This window comes from Danio rerio, chromosome 13 (genome assembly GCF_049306965.1).
Source record: "Danio rerio strain Tuebingen ecotype United States chromosome 13, GRCz12tu, whole genome shotgun sequence".
In the NCBI taxonomy this organism is placed as follows: Eukaryota; Metazoa; Chordata; class Actinopteri; order Cypriniformes; family Danionidae; genus Danio; species Danio rerio.
Window position 1 is genome coordinate 6,009,492 of NC_133188.1, and position 23,741 is coordinate 6,033,232.

The 23,741-nt window shown below is 35.5% G+C and overlaps 1 protein-coding gene and 1 long non-coding RNA gene across 2 annotated transcripts in view; both read left to right on the top strand.

Moving 5' to 3' along the window:
• Positions 1-23,741, top strand: part of LOC141377107 (uncharacterized) — a 477,282-nt gene that overhangs the window by 294,010 nt on the left and 159,531 nt on the right. The gene's annotated exons all lie outside the window — the stretch shown is intronic.
• phf10 (PHD finger protein 10) lies at positions 240-23,414 on the top strand. The gene is made up of 12 exons (NM_200655.3): positions 240-325; positions 1,087-1,193; positions 3,408-3,538; positions 3,676-3,759; positions 3,975-4,117; positions 5,930-6,079; positions 6,948-7,057; positions 7,169-7,319; positions 9,052-9,195; positions 18,301-18,409; positions 20,556-20,744; positions 23,138-23,414. Exons 1-12 carry the CDS (start codon positions 257-259, stop codon positions 23,221-23,223), a joined length of 1,473 nt encoding a protein of 490 aa, NP_956949.3. The 5' UTR covers positions 240-256; the 3' UTR covers positions 23,224-23,414.

Here is a 23,741-nt window from a genome sequence, read left to right on the forward strand (position 1 = left end):
TAATTAAAAATAAAAATAATAAAAATAATAAATTTTTAAATTTAATACAAAACATAATTTTAAAATAAATGTAAAACATTTTAAATAGTTTGTAATTAAAATAAACCTTGTCCCAAAAAGTTACCAAAATAGACGTGCAATTAAATAATATTTAGTTTTCAATTTTTTGTTTTTAGAGATAGGAACACTTTGTCGCGTTCCCATTGTGCTAGTTTCCAGCCGGAATGTGACGCCCTTTCATTCGCAGAATAACAACATGGCAGCTGTTCTATCGCCGAGACCGTGCGATAGCAATCCTGCAACTCCTGGGACCCAGTCTATAAAGGTTTGTGATGTTTACTTACTACTTTTTCTTAGCAGAAGCTGCAGATATATCACTCTAGCAATGTAAAACTGTACTTACACCTGTACAGTTTCAGCGTGAGTGTGACGTACATTCGCCTTTGTTTGTTTACCATTAGCCTGTTAACGTTAGCCGAGGTAGCTGAACAGGCCATGCATTTCGAGTAATATTTCGTAAATTGATTAACACAGAAAAGTGGACCCGCAATGACTTATCTAGATGGTTTTGAACAGTCGTTTTTAGTTTATTGGCATGGTATAAACAATCACTGGCCACTTTATTAGGTACACCTTATTTGTACCTGGTTGGACCCCCTTATGCCTTCAGAACTGCCTTAATCCTTCGTGGCATAAATTCAACAAGGTACTGGAAATATTCCTCAGAAATTTTAGTTAATGTTGACATGATAGCATCACACAGTTGCTGCACATTTGTCAGCTGCTTATCCATGATGTGAATTTCCCGTTCCACCACATCCCAAAGGTGCTCTGTTGGATTTAGATATGGTGTCTGTGGAGGCCATTTGAGTACAGTGCACTCATTGTCGTGTTAGTCTGAGGTGATTCACACTTTATGACATGGCACGTCATCCTGCTGGAAGTAGCCATCAGAATATGGATACACTGTGGTGCATGTCAAAATTAGCCACTGAACAAATGTGCGAATATTAAACTTGACCTCAATTTATTTAATGTTAGCCTGCGAATACAGAAATCTATGTGACAGACTTTCTCTTCAAACAGGATGACATTGAGGAGAACTCCAGTGATGGGAGTCAAGCCCCCAAGAGGCGCAGGATGGGCTCAGGAGACAGTTCCAGGAGCTGTGACACTTCCACCCATGAGCTCGGGTCAGCACAATACACACACACACACACACACACACACACACACACCAGTTACAGGTGTTTTTTTTCTGACACTGGTCTGTAAATTCCCTTCAAAATAATTTATGTAAATAGACGTTCTCTCAAAAGTGAACTTATTTAATATAATATGATATATTTAGGATTTTAGCAATTCCATGCAGAGATTAGGTTTACGCCAAATTAGTGAAGACCTTTCAGTACTGTACAAATACACAAAATGTCTGTAAAATGTAAAATTCAAACAGTATTTTTTGTTTATTGTTTTCAATATTGCATCTATAGCGCATGTTTATTTTTCACATTTAAAGTATAAAATAGCTTTCTGCCAACCCGACTCTACACCATAACTTTTCAATCCAGATGGATGGGGCAACCATTACTGCATCCAAAATGGTGAAAAGCATTGGAGTAACGATTGAGGACCAACTAAACTTCTCTGACCCCATTTCTAGAACTGCTCGATCGTGCAGATTCGCACTCTATAACATCAGAAAGATCCGACTCTTCCTATCTGAACATGCAGCTCAACTCCTTATTCAAGCTCTTGTTCTCTCCAAACTGGATTACTGCAACTCTCTATTAGCGGGGCTTCTAGCTGACTCTATCAAGCCTCTTCAGCTGCTCCAGAACGCAGCAGCATGAGTGGTCTTTAATGAACCTAAAAGAGCACATGTCACTCCGCTGCTCATCCGTTTGCACTGGCTGCCAGTTGCTGCTCGCATCAAATTCAAAGCTCTGATGTTTGCTTACAAAGCGATTTCTGGCTTTGCTCCTTCTTATCTGCTCTCACTTCTGCAGATCTATGTGCCCTCCAGAAACTTGCGTTCTGTGAATGAACGTCGCCTCATGGTTCCATCCCAAAGAGGGAAGAAATCACTTTCCCGAACTCTCGCATTCAATCTGCCCAGTTGGTGGAATGAACTCCCTAACTGCATCAGAACGGCAGAGTCACTCGCTGTTTTCAAAAAACGAGTAAAAACTCAACTATTTAGTCTCCACTTTACTTCCTAATCTGCAATTGCCTCTCTGGATATACCACTAACTGTACTCAAAAAAAAAAAAAAAAAACTTTACTAATACTTTCCTTCTTAGACTTTACAGACTTACTTATTCATTGTTGCTCTTATAGTTGTGTAAATTGCTTCCTTGTCCTCATTTGTAAATCGCTTTGGATAAAAGCGTCTGCTAAATGACTAAATGTAAATGTAAGCTTACAGTTTGATATTTTAATCTCTTAACTCTGTGGATAGTTGTTTTGAAAAAGATGTTTTGATATACTGTTATGATGTATATTCTCTGTGAATTTAAGCTTAAATTTTCCTGCAAATGTCACCCCCATAAGGCTGAAATTCCTCACTTGTGTTTCTGTTTAGAGACATTTTATCTTAAGAATATTAACTTAAACGTCTTGTGAAGTGCTCTGAAATAAGCATTTATATTCAATGTTTGACGTAATCTCATCAGAAACACAAAGAAACGCAAAAAAGTGTGGCACACAGCCGGGGTATCTGTAGGGTTTAAAAAGACTTACAATCTCTTTAATTTCAAAAACAACATTTTAGGTCTTAAAAAGTCTTAAATTCACTGAAGTATTGTGCTGTAGCTCTTAAATCTTTTTTAACAAATTAAACATTTTCTATGTCCATGTAAAGCTACCCAATAGGGCTAACACCCATCCAATCACCAACTTTCCATCTCAATACATTTTTTTTTACAAATGATTATTTATCTCTATATACCAATATGGTTTCATTATCTTCCTTAAAATAGCATTTGTTTATATCTAATCTAGATATAGTCTAATCTAATAGTCAAAGCTGAAAACGTTTTCTTGTTTCCAAATGGTTTAAATGAAACCTCAACTTGAAATCTCTTGACTATCCTGCGATTTGCAATAGTCATATTCACACATTGCGAAAGCGATGCTGAAATTATGTATTGTGCAGTCCTAGTTTAAAATAATAATAACTTAAATAATTAGTTTTCCCATAACATTTAAGCATTTTGCAATAGTTTACATTAATAGTATAATTGGTTTATCATAAATGATACATGATTTGTTTTTGTTGTATACGTTTTTTATTGCACTTTAAGGAAAAATAATGGAAAATTCTTATATTGCACATGCAATTCTGGACTGAGAATGTGTGTATGTGATTGTATGTGTGTGTTTTGACCTTTGCTGTTTCATTACAGACCAACATACTTCCCTGCTGAAAACCTGACAGAATACAAATGGCCTCCGGATGACACGGGAGAGTATTATATGTTACAAGAACAAGTGAGCGAGTACTTGGGAGTCACGTCATTCAAGCGCAAATACCCAGGTATGAGTGAAATTGCACTGAGGAATTTGTATGTGCTTGGTCAAATGGGTTTCATTTCCAGATTAAATTATGAAGAGAAGATTTGTTGTGTGGTGTAAACATGTCTTTTTTTCATTCTATTCCACTTCATGTACTAGAAATGGAAAGAAGAGACCTGTCTCACAAGGAAAAACTTTATCTGAGAGAGCAGAATGTCATTACTGAAACACAGTGTACATTGGGTAAGATGTTCATAATCATAGTTTTGCTTCTTGTTCAGCCTACTTATTTAGAATGAGCTGAAACAACACAATTCTGGAGGTTTTTTTACTTACTTGTTTTATGTTCAATCTACTTAAATTTGTATTGTTAACTTAATGGGACGACATGAAATAATTGTGTGGAACCCAGGATTTTTTACAGTCCAAGACTAAACTGAAGTTGAATTTTTCCACAGGTCTCACAGCTCTGCGCAGTGATGAAGTTATCGATTTAATGATTAAAGAGTATCCAGCCAAACATGCTGAATATTCAGTCATTCTCCAGGAGCGAGAGCGGCAGAGGATAACTAAAGAGTACAACGTCAGCACTCTTAGTGTAGTGAGTATACACATGTTACATGCTTGACTGTGAGTTATGTATTATTCTATATAATATTTTTTGTGAATGTAGCTGCAATTTTATTCAGTAAATGGATCAAAAGTGACTTTAGATCACCTGAATGAATTCAAATGTAAGATACAGTGGGGGAAAAATATTGAATACGTCACTATTTTTCTCAGAAATCATATTTCTAAAGGTGCTGTCGACTTGAAATTTTCACTGGATGTTATAAAACAACGAAAGAAATTCACGTATGCAAGGAAAACAAACCTAATTAGTTTACAAATGAAGTTATGTGTAATAAAATGAAATAACAAAGGAAAAATATTGAACACATGAAGAAAGGGAGGTGTAGAACGGCAGTGAAATCCCAGACAGCAGCTGAAATCTCTCAGTAGTTCTTCAGCAACCCTCTGCGTTTCGTCAGTATAAGTTAATATTCACTGCTACAGTCCAACATCTAGCATGATGATGAAGATAGAACAAGGGTGGACATTTCAGCAAGACAATGATTCAAAACAGCCAAGGAAACTCTCAAATGCTTTCAGAGAAAGAAAATCAAGCTGTAGAATGGCCCAGCCAATCACCTAACTTGAATCCAATAGAGAATACAAAAGATTTTAAGGGTCATAAAACCCCCGTTTCAGTTTAAGTCTATCTCAGAATTACAAAAAAAGCTTCTTGATGGGACAGTGGACAGCAGTGCAGCAGCCCTGCCGGTAATCCAGAGGATTTTAAACATGGGCAAGCATGGCAGCACGGATATAGGCGATGTGTCAACTGATAAAAGACAAAGTCTGCTATTCCCCAACTCCTGACAAAAAATGCTTGCTGTAAGCCAACAGCTTTCCTGTATTGGCCCTGACAGCATTGAGGGGGGAAAACATGCACCAAATGCTGTGAATCATGGTATCACAGCTTGGCACATCTGCCTTGCCTTCGGAAAGCACATGCTCTCATGATCAATAAAGAAGCAGCGTCTTCTCATAGGATAGGAGTAATCAGCTATAAATAATAATGAGAAACCATTGCCTCATCACTGGACAGGCAGACGAGTGATACGTCACCGATTTTGATTCCGCCGCAATTATGATTTTAAACCTGGAAATTAACTGACAAAAGCTCAAAATGATCCAGATTTCCCACAATTAAAGCTGACAGGTGCTAACAGTGTCTTAACTGATGCTCAACACACACAAATATGTTAAAAAAAAGGTCTCAAGCGTTTCTCGAACCTTTAATAGACAAGACCCACAGAACCATCAAGGTTAATACTCTGTTGAAGTCTGTGAAAAAAATCACACCGGAGCAATGCATGTGACTTCGTTCTCTATATGAGAGGCGTCTTTAGGTTGCCATCACCAAAATAAAAGCCTTTTATATAAAGTATTAAATACATTTCAGTAGTTCAGTGCTTTCTCCTTGTGCCATGCCATTGTTATTACACATAACTTATTATTATTTTTGTTGTTGTTGTTTTGTTTTATTTTTATGTTTGTATTGTTTGGGGTTTTACCAAATTCTGCTTCAATTCCAGGTCTCCTTTAAAAATATTATTCCTAGGAAGAAAAAAAACCATGATGTTCAATACTTATTTTCCCTGCTGTATGTTTATGTAGATATTTCAACTTCTTTGTTAAGTGTCATTTCAATTGAGTATAGCGAGTTCAATCAAATGAATCCAGCTTTGTTGAGTATTTAGTTATTTTATTTTATTTAATGCATTTATGTTATTGCTTATAGAGTAATGATTAATAGTGGTAGTACTTTGGTAAAAGCATGCTAATTGTATGATTAATATTCTTTCAGCAAATGCAGCAACAGAATCCTCAGAAAGTTGAAGCCAGCAAAGTGCCAGAATACATCAAGAAAGCTGCTAAAAAAGCGGCTGAATTCAACAGTAATTTCAACCGAGAGCGGATGGAGGAGAGAAGGGCTTATTTTGACCTTCAGACACATGTAAGATGGACTCATTTTTTGATTATCTGATTCCATAGAATGCAGTGTATAGCAAATCTCTTCTTTTACAGAGTTCATAATAGTCCAAAAGGTGATGATAATAGTTCAACATGGCAGTTTGTTCATCTTTTAGGTTGCTGAAAGAATCATTTGCTCCTTTGTTTTTTTTTCTGGCTTCTCCTTTGTTTTTTCGCGCTTCACTCTTGCGTTTGTTCGTTTCTGAAAGGATCCGGTGTCAGAAGCACTTCAATAATCAAGCGCACACGCTATTATCATCAGCTCAAGAAGTTCGTTATTTCAAATATAAATGCACACACGAATGATCGCAAGCTCTCTAGAAAAAGTAAAACGTCTCGCTTTTTTAGACGACCTCATAAAAAAAACAGAAAACAGCAGATTTTGTTCTTCTTAGCTTTGTGGCTGTTCATCAAGACGACAACAAGGTTTGTTTAAGCTCGGGCCGCCCATGGCTAGTTATATGTATGTATTATAACGATGTAATGTGTACTTATAAGTGGCGATTTCTTTGTTAACAATCTCCTGGTTTGCGTACTCGCTAGTGATGTTTCTCTGTAAATCAATAGCCTTCTGCCATTTGGTATCCTTTTGTCGTGCTCGGTACCCTTTCAAAAGCCTACCCAAAAACTGGTATGGTAGGGTTCACTGAAACTGCCATAAAAGCATACCATACCGTATCACTCAATGGAAACTGGCATTAAGCGTCCACTTATAAACCATAAGCCTTACATTCCAAACTGGAATAACTGTCTGATGTCAGAAAAACATTTTAAGTTTCTTTGCGATGTTTAGTTTTTGGCACATGCTCTTCTTTAGGTCTCACTACATTTTTTGTTCTTTCTCTCTTTAGATTATTCAGGTACCTCAGGGAAAATATAAAATCCTCCCACCGGAAAGAACCAAGACCGGTCCGTTCCCTGTTGCCCTCATTCCCGGCCAGTTCCAGGAGTACTACAAAAGGTGAATTGTATAAAAAAAAACATTGCTACAAAATCCTGGGTTTGATGACTGATTCTAGAATGTTCTTGTTCAGCTTTCTGATTGTTGTTTTTCCTTCAATGATGTTTGTAGGTACTCTCCTAACGAGCTCCGCTACTTGCCCTTAAACACAGCCCTCTTTGAGCCTCCACTGGACCCAGAGCTGCCGGCCCTGGACAGTGATGGAGACTCTGATGATGGTGACGATGGAAAAGAAGATGGCAAGAAAAATAAGGGTTCCTCCGTAAGTTGTTGTGAATGCGCAGAGGGTCTTCCTGAGCCACTGAAGCTTCACAGTCCTTTACTTCACCAAAATGTTCAATACCTAAAGCTTTGTTTAGCACTGCTCTCCAGTAACACCTAGCTACTATACTGAGAAATAGCAAATGAATTCATTTATTAATTTTCTTTTCGGCTTAGTCCCTTGTCAGCTTATCCAGTGCATGTCTTTGGACTCACAGTTTTTATTCAGTTGTATTCATTAATTGTTAAGATTGTGACAATATGAACAGCATATATATTTAAATGTATATAAAATATTATTAGTATATCATATTAAATGAATAACAATAACATGGCTAATATAACCTAAAATTCTAATGGAACAAACTGTTTGAAACTACTTGTTTTGCTGCTTCCGCTACTCTTGACACCGGTCTGAAACATCATAACGCCCACAAGGTGGCACAACACCTACAAGTTTTCAAGTGGTGCTCACTGCAAAGCCATTTGGGCAGAGCTGAGCTCCATCGAGGGGGAGCATAAGCTCTCGCTCCTCCTTTCTTGCACTTCTTCTACGAGTGATGTCACTGGGGGTAGGGTTAGGGGTGGGGTTGGTGTACGCATTAAAACAGCTTATAGGAGGAGGAGCGAGAGCTCATGCTCCCCCTCGCTGGAGCTCATCTCTGCTCAAATGGCTCTGCAGTGAGCACCGTCTCCAAGTTTTGAACCGAAAGGCGTCTGTCAACTGATCACTTTTGTCATTTGCCACATGACTTCTGTCAACACCACATCTTTAAAACACCTGTCGGGCATTCTGTTTGAATGAGGAAACATCAAATTCTCCTGAACTGCTTGCCAAGCTTACTATTAAATTTAATTTCATATATACAGTTGAAGTCAAAATTATTAGCCCCCCTTTGAATTTATTTTTCTTTTTTCAATATTTCCCAAATTATGTTTAACAGAGAAATAAATTTTCACAGTATGTCTGATAATATTTTTTCTTCTAGAGAAAGTCTTATTTTTTTTAGTTCAGCTAGAATAAAAGCAGTTTTTAATTTTTAAAAACCATTTTAAGGTTAAAATTATTAGCCCCTTTAAGCTATTTTTTTCCCAGATAGTCCACAGAACAAACCATCGCTATACAATAACTTGCCTAATTACCCTAACCAGTTAACCTAATTAACCTAGTTAAGCCTTTAAATGTCACTTTAAGCTGTATAGAAGTGTCTTGAAATATCTAGTGAAATATTATTTACTGTCATCATGGCAAACATAAAATAAATCAGTTATTAGAAATGAGTTACTAAAACTATTATGTTTAGAAATGTGTTGAAAAAAATCTTCTCTCTGTTAATCAATAAAAATGAGTAAATCACAGATAGGCTGATCTGAAATAACGTTGGGACTCGGCAACGCTATCTTGTTAGCCCACCCGCTCCTGTTCAAATAAAACCAGAGATTCATTAGAAAAAATTTTCCCACGTGGCAAGAAATCAGGTCTGGTCCCGTGGCTGACCTCTACACCCGAGTCATACCTACCCAAACGAACCACACCAAAAAGGCAATTGACTCTGGTACGTATTTATCAAACTAAATGAGGCAGATGTGAAAGCACCCCTATAGTCTATTGGTCCTGTATTATTTAGTTTTTCTGTGCAAGAAAGGAATCCATTTTTTACCGAACATCATTAAACAAACCTAAATCTGAAATAATTAATCTGAATACATTTGAATCTCATCTTGATGTGCAGGACAGTTCATCAGGAAACACCTCAGATGGAGACAGCCAAGACAGCGGCATTCACTCCAAAGTCAAGAGCAAAGACCGACCTGGCGCCCAGAGCAAAGACGGCACTCCTCGCTCCATCCAACACAAATCTGTCCCTGGGTACAAGGTAGAAGAAAAAAGCCCCTGATCTTCTTTTTTTTTTAAATAACCCAACACCTCTCTTCTCCCCTTTTCGACAACCCTCTTTTCCAGCACTTTCAGCAGAGAAGCCCTCTTTCTTCTGACTTGGTCATCGGTACACTGTTAAAAAACACACACATATACACTCAAACACAAAACACTCCCCCTGGTGGTCATAGATTGGGACTGCACTTGTCAATGGAACTTGTTTTCGTTTTAAAGAGTGGCACTTGTTTTTTTTTTCAGTGCCAGGAAATCCAGTGACAGTTCCTGTTTTCTGCACAGACCTTTGGAGCAATAACTTTTTTTGTGTGGTACTGCGATTTTTAGTTTAGGGTTTTAATTAATTTTTATTTTGCTGTTATACACTTGTGAATAGTAAATACCCTTCTGAATTGAACAGTACTTCTTATAGCTTAATATACCTCTGTTTATCTGCCTGCCTGCCTGTTAGTTACACTGAAGGGCATGTAAGCGGTTTTGTTTGGCTGCTAAACACTATAAAGTGTTAACAATACATAGAAATATATATATATATATTAAACAGTTGAAGAAATCATAGGAGTGCACTGAGTAATGTTTTCCCTGATTTTCCTGAGAAACCAAGATTTCAAATTAAGCCAGGCTGTTTTATTACTATACATTTTAGGTCAAATGTTCAACTTGTCTTACACTTGAACAAAGTTACTAGGGATTAAAAAAACAACAACAGCAATAATAACAACAGTGTTTAAGGCACATAAACAAACACTTTTATAATTAGGAGCTATTAACTTTGACTGTTAGGTACCCACAAATATAATCAGTTTATTTAAATGGTAAATGTGTTATCCTTTATTTTATTTAAATTTAATAATAATAATAATAATAATACATTTAAAAATAATAATAATAATTTAATATTTTTCTACAATGTAATAGTATTATTACATTGAATTATTATTTTATGACTTAATTATTGTTGTTCTTGTTATAATTATGTTGTATTAAATTGTTTATTTAGTTATTATTATAATCAGTTAATTTAATTTCTTAGTAAAACAAGTTATGTTGTAAATGTAATATTTCATACAGTCTAATAGTTATATTATTATTACATTGTATTATTTAATGTTTATTATTCTTGTAATTGTTATTACTTTGTATTCAATTGTTTATTTAATAATAATAATAATAAATATTATTATACATTGTGTTAAATTTGTATTATTTTCAATAATAATTTAATTTTATATTTAATTATTATTATTATTATCAATACATTGTATTAAATGTATTATTATTATTGTATTAAATTATCTATTATGTTTATTATTAAAAAATTACTTATTGTTGTTATTATTATTATTACATTGTATTATTTATTATTATTGTAGTTGTAATTATTACATTGTATTTGTTTATTTAATAATAATGTTTATTATTATTATTATTAATTATACATTGTGTTACATTTGTAATATTTGTATTATTTAATACATTTTGTATTTAATTATTATTATTATTATTATTTTATTATTATTAAATTGTTTTAAATGTATTAATATTACAATGTATTACATTTTCTATTATTTAATAATTACTTTTTCATTTATTATTGTAGTTGTTATTATTAATATTCTTATTACATTGTATTATTTATTATTATTGTAGTTATTGTAATTATCATCACATTGTATTAAATTTTTTGTTTAATATTAATATTATTATTATACATTGTGTTCAATTAGTATTATTTTTATTATTTAATAATAAATGTATTTAATTATTATTATCATTATTATTACATGGTATTACATGTTTTATTATTACATTGTATTACATTTTCTATTATTTTTATTATTTAATAATTACTTATTATTATTATTATTATTAAAACCTCTAGCATTTTTTTGCATCAATATAAATTTTTGTAAATGTATCATTTTTGCATTAATTAATCTCTGCATTAATTTGTGGATAGTACTTTATCTGGAGATACAAAATCAGTCTCACCCCAGTAAAATCCTCATTAAACGATCTTACAAATACTTCCATGTAATGTCAAATCTCATACATCCATGTAAGTATTCATGAGTGGATATTTAAAGAGCAAAAACTACGACTTCACCATCTTAAAAGAAAATAATTTGATGTTCAAAAATGTTGATGATAGTTTTGGTTACAATTGACTTTCACTATATGGACAAAAAATGGAAACATATCTGAAAGATATTATATAGATAGATAGATAGATAGATAGATAGATAGATAGATAGATAGATAGATAGATAGATAGATAGATAGATATAGATAGATACTGTAGATAGATACTGTAGATAGATAAAGAACGGCCAGTGAATTGTAACATTACTGAGTGCACTTTTTAACATAGCTTTATTTGTCATGCCAGTGATGCATTGCTCATGAAATGGTTATCAAACTTTTGTTTGGTATAATTTTGTCAAACCTAATGTCAGTGGTTTTTCTACCCTGGCTCTATGGGCACCTTTAAATATGCTTGATATCAGTGTTTCCATTGATTTACTCTGTGTCATTTTTTCTTGTCAAGATGCATGCCGGATCAACAAAAGGTTTACCTTAACATAAAAGACACTAATAGTTTGTTGCTTTTGCAAGTCTAAATTTATACAAAGCGCATATACTGTACATCAAACAGTCATTTGGCAAGTTTAATAGCTTGCCCACAAACGTTTGCATTTTTAAACTATATCTGCATAAATTATCTATGCTTGTTTGTGCAATAGGTACATTTTTATGATGTTTTAGTGTTCTTGGTTGCAATGCTTTGTTCTTATCAAACTTTTGTGTGTGAGGGATTTTATCAAATAGCTTAAAGCAAATTTGGCAATACACAGTAGCTCATTTTACCTCCGTTTTTCTTTTAGTTGTATTAACTCAGGAAGTGAAGGAAAATTTTAAACTGTCAACCAGTAGTATATCTAGTATGTAGATTTTTCTATATGCACGGAGTACATGACTGATTTGCTACCATTGTCTAAAAAGTACATTATAGTGTGTACTGTACCCACAATGCAGTGCACTCCATCTGACCTTCCATTTCCAGTTTAAAGAATTCCAGAAAGATTATTTGTTTATTTGATGTGCTTTTGTGTTGTTACAAAATTGGAATGATTAATAAAGCTTACTTATTACAGTGTTAACGGCATATAGTTATGATCTGGCAGTTTTGTAATAGTTATGGCATACCATTTAGTTTTTGTACAGGTAAAAAATAGGCAGAACACAGTTAGTTTCATAATATCAAAGACTAAAGAATATTCCCGTAAAGTATTTTTTATAATATTCAATACAATGTTTTCATTTAATTCTAAATAGCCATGCTTTTCCAGTGTATAGGCTACTATACAAATTATATTAGTGTATACAATGATGTATGACGGTAGCACTGTTTATTTGAAAGGTGGATTAAAAGGGGCAGTTCACTCAAAAATGAACATTTGCTATCAATTTACTCTCCCTCAAGTGGTTCTAATCCTTAGTGCATTTCTTTATTCTGCAGAACACAAAAGAAGATATTTTGAAAAAGTTGAAAACTTGGAATTGCATAGTAGGAGAAAAAAAAATACTATTTAAAGTCAATGGTTACAGGTTTCAGCCATGTTTCTCAAAGTCTTTTTTGTGTTCAAGTTGTGTTCTTCTTTGGTGTTTAAGTAAATTACAGAATTTTTTTTTTTTTTGTGTGTGAACTGTCCCTTTAAGGAATATTAAAATAAACTATTATCAAATTGAGTCTCAAAACTCTTTGGGCCAATCAGCAATAAGGGGTGTGTCTAGTAATGATAGCGAGTGAGTGCACAGGATTGATTAGCAGAACCACTGTATGGCAGATAAATGAAATTGGTCAGCGAGGTGAGTAACACCTTCACTGCTGGTTTTACTGTAATATATTTCAGATTTACCAAACCACACCCTCCATAGCAGGGGTGTCAAACTCAATTCCTTGGAGGGCCGAAGCCCTGCACAGTTTAGTTCCAACCCTGCTCCAACACACTTACCTGTAGGTTTCAAACAAGCCTAAAGGACTCAATTAGTTTAATCAGGTGTGATTACTTAGGGTTGGAACTAAACTGTGCAGAGCTGCGGCCCTTTTGGAACTGAGTTTGACATCTGTGCTCTAGTGGATTCATCATCTGAAATGTACAAAAAACATTCCCTGAGTAACATTTTTCAAATTTGCAAAAATGTAGACCATGCCCTTGAGTGGATTCATTATCTGAAACATACAACAAAAGTACCGTAATTAATGTATTTCAGATTGACAAACTGTAGAAAGTGCCCTTTAAACATAAAAAAAACATTCCGAGTAATATCTATTAGATATGCAAAAATGTAGACAGAACCCTCTAGTGCAGAAGTGTCAAACTCAAATCCTGGAGGGCCGAAGCCCTGCACAGTTTAGTTCCAACCCTGCTCCAACACACTTAAGCCTGATTTATACTTCTGCGTCAAGTGACCAGCGTAACCCACGGCGCATGCAACGCGTGTGGCTGTGCATTTATACTTCTGCGCGCTGTCTCTGTCGGTCTGCATTAACATATCCGAAACGCTAGTTGGCAATGAGGTGTTAACGTTTCTCTGTGTCGAGTTTCTTCGCTGCTTCTTTGCTTTTCCTGAACACTTCCGGGATGTACAAGTGGCTCAAACTCGCTCATTTTGAGGCAGGAACCGGCGGACGTGCAACAACTTTTAACTATGAGGTAAACACAAAACAAAACTTTCCATCCGGAGCTCCTTCACGGGACTCCACACTTGTAAACAATCGCTCGCGCCATTTGTGCGGCTCTCGGTCCCGCCCAAACTCATCAGCGCTACCAAGCCGACCAATCACAGAGCTTACGCTACGCGTCGTTGCGACGTGTAGTTACATTTTTTGAGAGGTGCACGTCAGCGACGGCCACGGCGAAGGGCTATGCGTCAGCGCCGTAGCATACGCCGCCGTTTGACGCAGAAGTATAAATCAGCCTTTACCTGTAGGTTTCAAACAAGCCTGAAGGACTCACTTATTTTGATCAGGTGTATTTAATTAGGGTTGGAACTAAATTGTGCAGAGATACCCTTTTGGAACTGAGTTTGACACCTGTGCTCTAGTGGATTCATCATCTGAAATGTAAAAAAACAAATTTGAGTAACAAATATCAGACTGGCAAACATGTAGACAGCGCCCTCTAGTGGATTCATCATCTAAAATGTACAAAGAAAAAACATTCCCTGAGTAACGCATTTTAGATTAGCAAAAATGTAGACTGTGCCCTCTAGTGGATTTGTCATAAAATGTACAAAAAGTACCATTATTAGAATATTAAAGATTCGCAAAAATGTGTCTGAAATGTGACATTTTTTACTACCCATTGACACCATGTCCTAACAACACACAATGCGACAAGATTCCAGCAACAAGCAATTTGAATGTCTGCATTAAAAGCAAAGCAACATGACAGAAACATTTAAATACCACTGCACCCACAATGAGCTGGCTTTTTATCTAATTATTAAATGTAAAACGGCTTTAACATTATTGATAGGCTACTGATGTGGTTGGTTTGCACTCTGTCGAAAATAACAGAGTTTGTCCGTTCTGCTCTGACCACTCGACCACAATGGTGCTGTTTTGCTAGTGCGTCCGGTAATAACTCACAGGACTTCGAGTGGCAAGTTTAGACCTTGCCAAAAAATAAATCTCAACTGTATAATTAATTACCCAGGATTGCGAAAACAAAACTTATACAAAACCATCCGTTACATACAGTAACATAGAACCATACAAAAGAAGAACAAGAAAACCGGATTCAACTTAGAAAGATTTAATAAACTAATTTAAATGGCAAGTAGTTACAACAGTAGTAGTAGATTGATTGAAGTAGTGGTTGATTTATTTTTAAGGTCTGAGGTGAACTATCTGCAGCTGTTTTTAGCAGTATGGCAATAAATACTACGTAAAATTATATTTAAACTTACATCGGCAGCATTTAACACAGAATAAAGCACATAATCTGTACCTGAGGTGATCTTTGTCGTCGCAGTATGTGCTGTTCTTCTGCTGCTACATTACAGACATAGAAAGCATTACTAAAATAGAAGTTTTGTGCATCACCGTCGCAGAAGGTTAGGACAAAGACATCTTTTAACATGGAAAAGATACCTTTTATGAAGAGCAGTGTTGCATAGTGTTGTCACGATACTGAAATTCGTCACCAATCGGTACAAAATTTTTTTAATGTCAATTTCCCGCTTTCATTTGAGCGCTGTTGAGCACGTTCTTAAACACCACTGATTTACTATTGTGTTCACATGCTCAATAGAAATGACTGTAATTGGCCATGAAGGTCATCAGTTTACCGAACTCACCGCTGTTTACTGAGTGTTACTACAGATACAGGGAAACTGTAGCTTTTTAAAGCCGTGAATATATACTGTTACAAAAGTTTGTTTATAAAGTATATTTGACGCTATAGATCAGTGGTTCTCAACCACGTTCCTGTAGGAGCACCAACACTGCATGTTTTGGGTGTCTCCTTTGTCACACCTATTTCAGGTCTCACCTTTCTTACACCTTTCAGTCTCTGCTATTGAGCTGATGATCTAAATCAGGTGTGTTTATTAAGGAGACATGGAAAATGTGCAGAGGCAATGGCCCTTCAGGAGAGGTGTCAAATCCAGTTACTCGAGGGCCGCAGCCCTGCACAGTTTAGTTCCAACTGTGCTTCAACACAGTTAAGTTGCGGTCACACTGCACTTTTTTCCCCCCATAGACTTAAATTCATATGCACTCAAACGATTCAGACCAGAAACGCTTGGTCGTGTGGCAAGTTTCGCAGTTCGCTACGTTGGAAAGTTCAAGCTTGGGTGAACTCTGATTGCATGAGACCAATCAAAGATCCAAACATGACTTCTCTGGACAGGAATTTAAAACATGGACCAATCGCTCGCATTTTTTTATGTCTAATCATCTTGTTTAATCCCGCCCCTTTTCGCAGCGCCATACTTGTGTGACCGCAGCTTTACCTGAGGTGTTTAACTAGGGTTTAAGCTAAACTGTGCAGAGCTGCTGCCCTCCAGGATCTGATTTGACACCTCTGCTATATATTCTGCTATATAGCTATTATATAGACCTGGCTCTGCAGTTTAAGTGAGTTATTATCGTTGCATGACCCAGATCTGAAGATAGATGGATGAATTGTTTGTATTTTGTAGAAAGTTGAACTGTAGAAAAAGTCGTTAATGTGTGTTTTGAAAATCTAAAAACATTAAGTCAGCTATTATTATTATTATTTATTTCAATTTATGTGAATGTCATGTTTGTCATAAATTAGCACAGTATATATAAAAGCTTTAATTTATTAAATCCATGGTAGGTACAGCTTCTGTTGATCCTCTCTTTATACGGTATGTTTTTGGCTTATTCCCATCTGTCGAGTTTTGTTAAAAGTATTTCTAGTTAGACAACATTAAATGTTCTTGTTTGTGCTGTGATTTTTATTTTTTTTTCCATGTAATACTCTTAGTTTAGCCTATACTTTCCTACTGTGACAAACCAAAGGCGTTTGTCCTTCTGTTAGCATAAGTGTGAGCTTCACTAACATCTAAATGTGTCTTTAACCTGTAGCCTTTTTCCTCCTTCAAATGTTGTCACTGCTCTTTTTGATTTGATTATTATTACTTTTTCCCCAATGGTAGGTCTTTTGACATGTCCATATTTAGAGTAACCTTTTGAATAAAGAGGTTTTAAAGAAATGACACTGTAGAGAGATTTCTTAATGACTGTGAGCATTGAATGAAAGTGTCACGTCTGCTGTATACGCTTTGGTTGACTTTTGAGTGTATGGTCCATTTTATACACTTACGTTACTTTGCAATTGGCTTTCTCTACTTCTTGGTTGTTTCTTGGTATTTACTCTTACTAATTTAGCAAATATGTATGGAATGGATTGCTTTTCATACAAAGCATGGGAATTTTAAATAGGGCTGGCCGATTTAATCGAGACGATTTTTTTATGCACATTTTGTCAGTAAAGCCGGTTCTAGTAAAAACGCGTTTAGATCAGGGGGGCCCAAACTTTTTCTTTTGAAGGGCAAAAATAAAAACAAACTTAAGGGCTGTGGGCTGGAGGTTAATATTGCAAAATGTATTAAAGCTGATTTATAATTCGGCCTGCCTTGCGCATAGCTGTGCATAAATACTTCTTTGCGTTGTTTCTGTTGCTCTGCAGTAACACCTCCGAAACGCTAGCAGGCAGTAGGTTTTTATGTTCCTCTGTGTTGAGTTTCTTCGCTGGTGTTTTTGTTTTCTTTCTGAATGCTACTTTAATGTACAAGTAGCTCAAACTAACTCATTTTGAGGCGGGAATCAGCAGACGTGCAGCAACTTTAATCATAAGGTAAACACAAAACAACAATTTCCATCCGGAGCGCCTTCATGGAACTCCACACTTGTAAACAATCGCTCCATCAGGCTCGCGCGGCTCTCACCTCCACCCACACTCGTCAGCACTACCAAGCCGAACAATCCCAGAGCTTGCGTTATGCATCATTGCGATGTGTAGTTTCATTTTTTCAGCGTCGACGCCGGCCACACAGAAGTATAAATCAGCCTTAAACCGAAAAGAAAATAAATGAATGTATGAATGTGGTGTGCAAATAAATTTTTTGGGGGGTAATAATTTTTTTGCCAAAGCTACATTTTTGTCGACTTCGGTGTCATGTCCTACAGAAGCAGATTTTCATTTAATAATAATAATAATATTAATAAATTATATATTTATATATATATTTATCTTAGTGACTAAACTTTAAGCAGTGACCTATTGTATATTTCATATATTTTCTGTATACTTAATGTAAAATGCAGATTATTATTATTATTTTTTGTCTTTCTTGTTTGTGTATTATTATATATGCGTTAAGTCTTTTTAATTGAAATTTGGGCAATTTCTATTGTTTTTAGCCTAATTTGCTCTGGTAAGTTCTGCTGACGAGCTGTAATTGTAAAAATGTTATTGGTTGAAGCATATCACATGGTGTGTATGTCCTTGGTTGCCTTGGCGTTTATAGCATTACTCTGCCCTTGCAGCCTAAGGTCATTCCCAATGCTATATGTGGCATATGTCAGAAGGGTAAGGAGGCCAACAAGCGAGGCAAACCAGAGGCTCTCATCCACTGCTCCCAGTGCCAAAACAGCGGTAAGTCAAAAGCAGCTCTTTCTGAAGCAGTCCTTGCTTTTCAGTTTAAATGGCACCTTCTGAAACAAGTAGTATAAAACACAAAAAACGAAATCGAAAATCATTTTAGTTTTAAAATACATGTTTTAATTCAAAACTCTAGGTTCTAGTTATTAGTAATTTGTATCTGCTATTATAAGTAGGACATAAAGTTGCGGTAACACTTTATAATAAGGTTCTGTTAATTAGTTTGACACAACCGTCCTGGATGTACTTTATCCTGCTTATTACACAAATACTTGACACGAAAACATAAATATTAGACACAAAACATCTGAGCCGTAATAGTTTATTCAATCTTTAATTAAATGCAAAGCAGACCGAAACAAAAACGGCTGATGGAGTATACACTAACCTGTGAGTAATTCAGACACAATATTGTGACAAACTGTCAACAATGCAAAGTTTGACCGAAACAAAACTAGCTGCATAAAGCATAGACTTACCTATGTATTATTAACGGTTAAAAGCCGAGGCATGATAGACAAGCAGATACATATGAACGTAGGTATAATTATTTGGATGTGACAGCCTGATCTCTGGCGTTTTGTCAGTTTAGTGAATTTGTACGAATTCAGTCTTCTGAAATTGTAAAATTTTTAAAAAGGAGGTGTGGCAACCTACTGCGCCCCTAAACCCAATCGTCACTCGTAAATTGATGAGCAAATTGTATGAATAAGATGGTACAAATTCATACGAATTGGCCACTAAATCAAAAAGTTACGAATTGCCGTGAGAACGTGTTGCATGTGAACGTATTCGCTGACCCTGAAGGTGATTCAAAATTTTCTGCGTTAAGCCATTGTTAACTAAGAATAACATACTGAATATTGTCACTGGCCAATCAGAATTGAGTATTCAAGACAGCTGTGTAATGAGTAAGGGATAAAGTACATCCAAGCGCAAAATGAAGGCCCGACAGGCTAATCAGCTGCCTGACGTTAAACGGAGCACTGTTGTATAAGACTGAAGGGCTTTAATCTGCGAAAATCATGCAACAGGATATAGTTTATCCCATTTATTTCATGGCGACATTTCACAATATGTACAAATTGGACAGAACTGTTTTGAAACATGAGTTGAATAATTCTTTAAATAAAAGCAAAGCTGACAGAAACGAAAACGGCTGAATGGAGCATACACTAACCTACGTATTATCTTGTCGCAAAATGGCGCCAGAGACAGACAAGCATATAAATATGGAGGTAAACGCATTCACTGACAGTCAAGATGATTTGAAGTACCTAGATGAGCCTGTGTTATTAGTTTAAGTGGTTGTTATCTGGGAATAGCATGCCTTGGGATGCAGCGACTGACTAATCAGAATTGAGTATTCCAAACTGCCGTGTAATAATGATCTACTAACATGAACAGTTTATTACAGTGGTAATTAATCTTTGTATTTTAAATTTTGGGTTTTAATAATGCATCAGTGAATGTTGAACTGTGATTAATAAATGCCATGCAAGTATTCTGCGTTCATGTTCGTAAATACGTTTAACGTTAACAAATAGAACCTTACTATGAAGTGTGATATTTTTTGTGTATGCTTTTTGAGTGTTTTAATCCGTTTTATACACTTGTGTTTCTGACTTAAACGGAATATTGAGTAGGGTGCGGGGCTTTCTTTTTGCGCATCATTCCCTCATAGAAAACTAATGGTGAGAGGGGCGTGGTTAAGAATACTGTGGCCGAACCATCAAACTGACATCATCAAACACAGTTCAAACACAAGCAAGTGCTCAGATGATTACCAATAAACTTTTTTCAATGGATTACCTTGCGTACGTTAATTGTTTATTTAAAAATAAAAATGTGCGTTAGCAAATTGTTTACATTTTGATTTACCTTTTGATTTCGAATATGTTTTAGATTTTTGAATACATTTTGATTTTACACGCATTTTAATATATACAGCACTCTGTTTTTAAAGCCTTTTCATCATCCTGTTGATAAAAAAAAAAAGTTCTCGTGTATCATTTCTTAAGTTTCTGCTTGCTGGAAAAGATACGTTTTTGTGTGAATGGCTAATGATGATGATGATGATGATGATGATGGTGATGGTGATGGTGATGGTGATGGTTATGATGGCCTTGTTTGTGCTCAGGTCACCCGTCCTGCTTGGACATGAGTGTGGATCTGGTGGCCAAGATCAAGATGTACCCGTGGCAGTGTATGGAGTGTAAGACGTGCACCGTGTGTCAGCAGCCCCATCATGAGGAGGAGATGATGTTCTGTGATAAGTGTGATCGAGGCTTTCACACTTTCTGTGTGGGCATGGACTCCATTCCTATGGGTGAGTCTCTACTTAAGATCTTCCTCTCAGATTTAGGAACACATAAATAAAAATACATTAAAGCTAGAATAAAAGCAGTTATTATTTTTTTTAAAAACCATTCGAAAAACCTAGAGTTGTCTAGAACAAACCATCATTATACAATTATTTGCCTAGTTAACCTAGTTATGTCACTAGTTACCTTTAAGGGCTCTATTTTGACGGTTCATGCGCAGAGCGCAAAACGCAGGGCGCAAACGCTTTCAGGGCGTGTCAGAATGCATTTTTGCTAATTTAAGGACGGGAAAATCCACTTTGCGCCATGGTGCATGGTCTAAAAGGGTTGAGCTTATTTTCTTAATGAGTTATAGGTGTGTTTTGAGAATAAACCAATTAGAGCCTCATCTCACATTACCTTAAAGAGCCAGCTGCGTCGCGCCATAAGCGCATTTTGACGTAAAGTAAGTTCACTTTCTCTTTTGCTCTCGTGGATAGGGAAACCTTTACGCACAGACATTAATTAGCCTATAAATTATTAATTTCGTTTGTTAAGCGCAAAGATTTGTTTCAAAACTATTTCTAAATTCAGTTTTAATTTCCAGCAAACGAATAAATGAACAACAATAACAAAGTGTGCTCAAAAACCTGAGTTATTTCCAAATACACCTGCTGTGCCCCATATGGTCTAAAATTTGACAGGTGGACAAATCTAAGCTTGTTTTTAATAAAACAAATATAAATATGGATATAATAAATAATACTGCTAATAATAATAACATTATACAAAAGAAAATTGAATGAACTGAAAAAGCCTCCCGAGATGAAGAAAGTATGAAGGCAGTGGTTTTTAAATTCATGTAGGCTAGAAATTAATATGTTTTGTAATATTTTAATCATTGATATTTATATCCTGTATATATCCTTAAGATATTATATATTTTTCATATGTAAAGATATTTGCGTATTGCTCTGCATCTTGTGTGTAGTGTGTAAGCCAGGCGCACTTTGCGCCAGACAATAGACCGACTTTGTTCTGGTCTTAAGATCAGACTATTTACAGTTTCTCAAAATAGCAACGCGCCAAAACACGCCTGCTTTTTTAGACCAGAATGCCTATGGGTGCACATTTGAGCGCAAATGCATTTGCTATTTAAACGGTGTGGCGCAACACCTCAAAATGACCCTTGCGCTGAGCTAAAAGTAGCAAAAGAGTATTGCGCCGCACCTTGCGCCACATTGCGCCGCGTGTATGATAGGGCCCTACATGTCACTTTAAGCTGAAAACTAGTATCTTGAAAAAATCTAGTAAAATAATGTGCTGTCCGTTAGAAATGTGTTGGAAAAAAATCTTCTTACTGTTAAACAGAAATTGGGAAAAATATTCAGGAGGACTAATGATTCTGACGTCAACTGTGTGTATAGTGTTTACATTTTTACACAAATTGACATTATTAAAACTTAATTAAAATGTTAAAATAGGATTTTTGTCTGCGTTTAGGATTTATAATTCTTTAAATATGAAATCACTTGTATAAATGATGATGCAGATGTTAAGGTTAGTAACATATAATAATAATTATAATAATAATAATTATTATGGGGGGGGAGGGGTCTCTCCTTACCACCACCAGTGTGCAGCATCCGCTTTAGTGGTTTAACGTCTCATCCGAAAGACATCGCTCAGTGACAGTATTCACCTTATTCTTCGCCAACAAGCGGGCGCAGCCATTTGAATCTTTTTGGCTCGAGACTTCCGGTCTCATTCACTTCCATTCATTTTTAGACATTAAAAACTGCTCGTTTTGATGTTTGATGTTGCAAACTGATATTTTCTTATTATATTATTCTACTTGGTCTGTATAGTCATGCAAACATTTGTTTTTAGAGCAAGTAGTTTGACCGTTTTCTGACGTTTATTATTCCTAAACGTCATTTCTCCCATAGGCGACTGAATCGGAAGTTCTAAAACAATCCTGAAAACAGGCGCACTTCCGCATTTTAGAATAAGGTCAATAGAGTTTTTCTTTCACTATACTGAGGCATTAAAAGTCACACAGACCGCAGGTTGAGCGCGCCCTGTTGTCATCACAAACATCACTTCTAACAGCAACCTAGTATTTCTTATGTGGTCTCCCATTCAGGTACTGACCAGGCTCAGCCCTGCTTAGCTTCAGTAAGAACCGGTCTTGCGCTCATATGGCTGTGTACTGAGATTGTAGCTTTATGAGACCAAAAACATAATATAATATAATATTTTTTTATTTTTAATCAGCTTAAACTTGTGGAGAACTTTTAACAAAAGAAACATCCTCATGCTTTCCTACGAAATCTTTTGTTGAACATAGAAGTGTGATGGAACTATTATTGTTTTATTTCATATAATATATTTCTGTTTGCATTTTTATTTTGTACAGGTTGCTGGGTCTGCGATTTATGCAGCAAAGACATTTCAACACCTCAGAAGAAAGGACAAACAAAAACACCAAAAAAGGCCAAATAACTTGCAAAAAATGGACCCAATTTTAGACCATGCTTTTGATTTATTCATATTTTTCTATTATTTGAATAAGTCTGTATGTGTTTTGTATGTCGCATTAATCTGTTATTTTGTAGCTGATTTTTTACACGCCTGTTTCTCTGTTGATTATGCTTTTTTATTGATTTGTTAAATAAATTTGAAACCTTTTTTTGTCAAGCATTGCTTACTTCCGTCTTTACTAGTTCTCTTGACGTTGTGATAGTGATATTTATCAACATTTCAAAAGAAAAGCTTTTTTTTATTAGCTTTTTTTGTACTAATTTATTTATGTAATGATCATACTTCAGTAAACGGGTAGTAATGGATATTTTTCTGATCTAAAAATTTTTTTATGATCTAAAAACTGTTGGGATACGAACATTTAGATGCTATGAAGGAATGAATGAATGAATACCCGGGCAGATATTCTTGACTCTTACTGGCTGTAGGCATCTTCCTCGAGTCCCATTATTAGTGTTTATTTTTAGCTTTAAGTTCAG

Coding starts and splice junctions, on each gene's coding strand:
- phf10 (NM_200655.3), top strand. CDS start 257: ATGGCAGCTGTTCTATCGCCGAGACCGTGCGATAGCAATCCTGCAACT. Junction 3,760..3,974: donor TGAAACACAGTGTACATTGG/GTAAGATGTTCA, acceptor ATTTTTCCACAG/GTCTCACAGCTCTGCGCAGT. Junction 20,745..23,137: donor CATGGACTCCATTCCTATGG/GTGAGTCTCTAC, acceptor TATTTTGTACAG/GTTGCTGGGTCTGCGATTTA.